Raw genomic sequence first — 4,852 nt, forward strand, 5'->3', positions numbered from 1 at the left:
AGTATCGATCACGCATTACGCATTTTCGAATCTAATTTATTATAGAAGTGCATAATTATGATTAATAAATTAGTAGAAATGCAACTCAGAAATTTTATTTCACGATCCTTAAATAAATATAATCCAAAGCAGCGATCATGGTATTTATACTCTGAACTTGGACCGTCAAGCTATAGATTGCAGTTTATCGATAATTCAAGCTGCCGCTTGAAGTTGGTTCGATGTAGTCGATAGTATCAGAGATTTGGCTACTATCGACTAAATCGATAGTTTTTAGTCGATGGTGTCCATCACTAGTTCAGGTGGCTTTTGCGATTTGCGGTGAAAGACACATGTATGTACGTACGTAGATGTTATGACTGGCACCTGCCAGTGAACAGGTGAAAATATTTATTTTTACGATCATGTTCCTACTTCTTAACATTTCGTTCTAGCCTATACGATCATGTATCATATAATATTATTATACATATAATATTATATATTTCTTGATCGTGCGTATGGCGTATAGGCTCCTAAATGATCGCGGTATGATGAAAAAACTGACGCGAAAAATCGTACTGTTTTTCTAGACACGATTCTGTAACAATTCAATGAAACGGGGCAATACATCGAAAAATACTACGTTTTATGTGTGAAAATGTCCTCGGAGGCTTCCTCGAACGATGTGCCAAATGTCGTGTCGAGACTGTACAATTTACGTTTAAGCCATGAAGACAACGATGAACCTCAGCAGAATGTGAATCTCACTACATCCAGAGATTCATCTCCAGAGCCTGTGCGAAATATTCAACCTCTCGGTAATGTTACTCTATCTCGTGCTAGACGAGCGTTAAACTTTGTTTACGACGAGGATCAACCAACTTCGTCAACAATAAGAAGTGGAGAAACTTCATCCTCAAATGGAGACAAGTAAGCACTTCTTCCTTCATTTAAAATAGAAAGTTATTTCTATAATGACTTCTTATCCGTATTGACACTTTAGTAGACCTCCAACAAATGCAGTAAATTCATTGCATTTGGAAGGAAGATCTCAAGATACTTCTGCTCTGGAAAGTACATCTACAAATGGTCAAGCAACAGTAGCATACAATTGGCAGGGTACAAAGGCAACAATGCGTGAAAGAATAGTCTTTCTCTTTAACAATGAGATATTGTCAGATGTCAGCTTTATAGTAGGAAGAGGAGCACAGAAACAACGTATACCAGCTCATAAACTAGTCTTGTCTTCTGGAAGTGCCGTTTTTGATGCAATGTTTAATGGAACACTTGCTACAGCTTCTTCAGAGATAGAAGTACCTGATGTAGAACCCGCTGCTTTTTTGGCAGTGCTTCTTTTTTTATATACGGACGAGATACAGATAGATCCTGAAACTGTGATGACAACATTGTATACAGCTAAGAAATATGCAGTGTCTGCCTTAGAGAAGCACTGCGTGGATTATTTGAAGAACAATTTAACCAGTGATAATGCTTTTCTTCTTTTAACGCAAGCCCGTCTTTTCGATGAACCTCAATTAGCTGCTGTATGTCTGGATACTATTGATAGATTTACTACAGAAGCATTGAATGCCGATGGATTTACAGATATTGATATTGATACATTAAAAATTGTTTTGGAAAGAGACACTCTTAGAGTTAGAGAGTCTAAGATATTCCAGGCAGTTCTGAGATGGTCAGAAGCAGAATGCATAAGACACCGACTTCCAGTTACCCCGGAAAATCAGCGCTATGTTTTAGGCAGCGCCTTCTCATTGATTCGTTTTCCTTTGATGTCAAAAGAAGAATTTACTGCTGGTCCAGCGCAATCTGGACTTCTAAATTATTCAGAGGCTAGTATCAATTGCATAAATTAATATTATCTTAATCATTTCTACGTAGTCATTCTAAGAAAACATGTACTTCAGGTTCTCTCTCTATTCTCGTATTTTATATTAAATCCAAAACCTGTAGTCGGATTTCAAACAATGCCTCGCTGTTGTATGACTGGTAAAGAGCAAACTGTATGCAGATTTCAACATACCAAGAGTAGATGGGGATATAATGGGACGAGTGATCGCATAAGGTGATTAGCAAGAGAAAACATCAAATCTTTTTTTTTGATACTTCACGTCACTTAATTCTATATTTTTCAGATTTAGCGTTGATAGACGAATATTTCTTATCGGCTATGGAGTATATGGTAGCATGCATGGACCAGCAACATATGAAGTGTTAATAGAATTAATACACACTGCATCTGGAAAAGTAATTGCTACGAATTCGACAAATTTTAGCTGTGATGGTTCAAAGTACACTTATCGCTTAATGTTCAAAGAATTAGCCGAAATTCTACCAAATACAATTTACACTGCATCAGCAACATTTAAGGTTTGGAACAGGTTATTTATAAGGTATTTTTTTTTTATTGAATACTTATTAATCTTTCATAATTATTTTAGGGTCCTTATTCTCATTATGGGACTAAGGGTTTGAAAACAGTCATGGTGGATAGTGATTCAGGAAACGGAAAAGTTAAATTCGAATTTAACATTGAAGCAGGAGATAATAATGGAACATCTCCTGATGAAGGACAAATTCCGGAGCTTATATTTTACACTTAATAGCTCATGTACATAATGACGACATTCCTTTTATCAGCTTCACTCATTGTCTTTCAAAACTTATTACATTAAATTCTGTTGTATAAAAATGTTATATGTCAGTTTCTTTGTCAATTATATATTTTATTGTTGCGTAAATTACAATGCTTCATACGATAACTATGTAATTCGTACGAGCTGTTGAAGATCTGCGGCAAGTGAAAAGATAATGTTTTATATCTTACATGTGTCTATCTGAAAGTATCGAAAGTGAAATTTATAGATCTCAAAATGGCCTTATTGGGAGACGAGACTGATTCGTGCCACTGATGTCAAATCAATGTGAATCGCTTCGTTTAATTAACTTAATGGTTGATTTCTTCAACAACGAGTGAAACTTAGTTTCCTTTTGAGACCTGGTGAAAAGGCATTTTAAGGATAAATAAGTTCCAAAGAATTTTGAAAAAGGTATGAACCATACGAATTATGATTCTTAATTATAACTAAAGACAATCTATTTTTCTATTTCTTAACACAATTGTACATGAGTGGTAAATTTATAGAATAGATGATTCCTTGTTTCCAGTATTTAAAAAGATCTTTCTCTGTTAAATCATTTTTCTGATAAATGTATAAAACAACGCGTCTAAAATTGTAATCGATGTTCAGGATTGTTAATATTCTGCATGAAATGACGATGTTACAAACTAAAACTTATCGAATATTTTTTAGCGAAATTATTTAAGAAGGACGTCTATAAATTTTAGTAGAAAGCTATCTATTAAGTATCTTATTGGCTGTACATACGTATATACGTGGAAGCAATGTATCGTTATTTTTCTAGTATTATTCAAGTCAAACAGGCGCAGAAATAATACCTCAAAAGTTTAACAATGCTTCGTTATTGCGATATTGAACATGACGAATCTTCCAAATTCATTCTTTGCATTCATTAACTGCGCAAACTAGTCAAATATGATTTTTATCAATATTTGCACAATAGAATATATTATGCTAATGCGATATCTCCACTATTTTTTGTCAATAGCGTACAATTATTTATACTTTAATTGTATCAATATGCACATACATTAATATTAAGAAATTAAATAAACTATTTATTCAATAAAAAATATTAGTTTATTCATTTCATTTTCCTTTGGATTTATTGTAGTCTCCAGTGTTATATTGAAAAATCGTATTAACATTATAATACTCATTTTGGAATTCACTAACAGATACGCGCTTATAATACTGCGCTGTATAAACCATATTAATTACGATTACAATTGAAAATAACAATGATAACAAAAAAGTACTTGATGCCATTTAAATTTCACGTCTCAAAATTTTCATAAAGTTAGCTGAAACACCCTGTATAGGTATCGATTTCTAATATGAACTTGTTGACAATAATTCTTCATTATAATTTATATTTGTCATTCATTCACTTGTTTTTAGTGATTAAATATAATTGTGTCGTTTTGTTATTTAAATAATCAACACAAACTGATAATTACAATTTTAAGAGACTCAAGCGAATATCGCCCATGGCGAGATCCATCGAGTTCATCGGGACTATCGATACTGCACGACACGTTAAACCGAAGATTTCAATTCCAACCTTAATGAAATATACCCTAAATCTAAGAGATTGAAATTAAATGCTAGATTTATAATATCATGCTGAATCTTATCTGTTTGTAACGAATCAACTCATCCTTCGTTTGATTTGAAAGAAGTTGTAACATCAGTTATTCTACTTCCAGAGGGATTAAAAAGTAATTTTTGTATAAAGTAACAAAAGTGACGTAAAGTTGTAATGATTGAAAGCAAGTTCGCGAAGCAGCTAACAATCTTTAGAAATGAATTGCAATGGGGGGTCGTCCATGAGTGGTGAACGTAGATCAAATACCTTTATGGATATTAAACCAATTATCACGTGTAAGTTAATTAAATGATAGTATTTAATTTATTTAACCTCCTAGCTTTGACACTATTATTAAAGCACTGTTATTTACGCCCCCCTCCAATGAACTGTCAATCTTCATGCCATTTCTTTTTCACTTTTTCAATAATGATATCATAAATACAGAGTTATGCATCGTATAACAATAATTGCATTTCTAATTATGTTTTTCATTGAATAATTAGCTTTCATTTTTTATCAACATATGTTATTTTAAGTAGGTTAACGTTTTCTCTCATAAAGAATATATTTCCATGTAATATGATAGTTATTTATTAAATGCATTATATTTGTCATTTTA

General features: G+C 32.7%; 2 protein-coding genes across 4 annotated transcripts in view; both read left to right on the forward strand.

Moving 5' to 3' along the window:
• The first annotated feature begins 593 nt into the window (after window positions 1-593).
• LOC108624770 (BTB/POZ domain-containing protein 1) lies at window positions 594-3,043 on the forward strand. The gene is given in 6 exon segments (XM_026813354.1): window positions 594-627; window positions 630-912; window positions 986-1,832; window positions 1,908-2,065; window positions 2,136-2,370; window positions 2,442-3,043. Coding segments are annotated over 6 exon segments (1,719 nt in total). The 3' UTR covers window positions 2,604-3,043.
• A 764-nt stretch (window positions 3,044-3,807) lies between these two features.
• The window catches only part of SIDL (SIDL trafficking protein particle complex subunit 10), a 7,825-nt gene continuing 6,780 nt past the window's right edge, over window positions 3,808-4,852 (forward strand). Inside the window, exon 1 of one of the 3 annotated variants that reach the window (XM_018024313.2) lies at window positions 3,808-4,526. In XM_018024313.2, the coding sequence (XP_017879802.1) occupies window positions 4,448-4,526 (79 nt within the window). In that variant the 5' untranslated portion in view covers window positions 3,808-4,447. The remainder of the gene's footprint in view (window positions 4,527-4,852) is intronic. The other 2 variants (XM_018024312.2, XM_018024311.2) reach the window with 2 other exon arrangements.

This window comes from Ceratina calcarata, unplaced genomic scaffold, assembly GCF_001652005.2.
Source record: "Ceratina calcarata isolate Rehan_Ccalc_2016 unplaced genomic scaffold, ASM165200v1 scaffold328.2, whole genome shotgun sequence".
In the NCBI taxonomy this organism is placed as follows: Eukaryota; Metazoa; Arthropoda; class Insecta; order Hymenoptera; family Apidae; genus Ceratina; species Ceratina calcarata.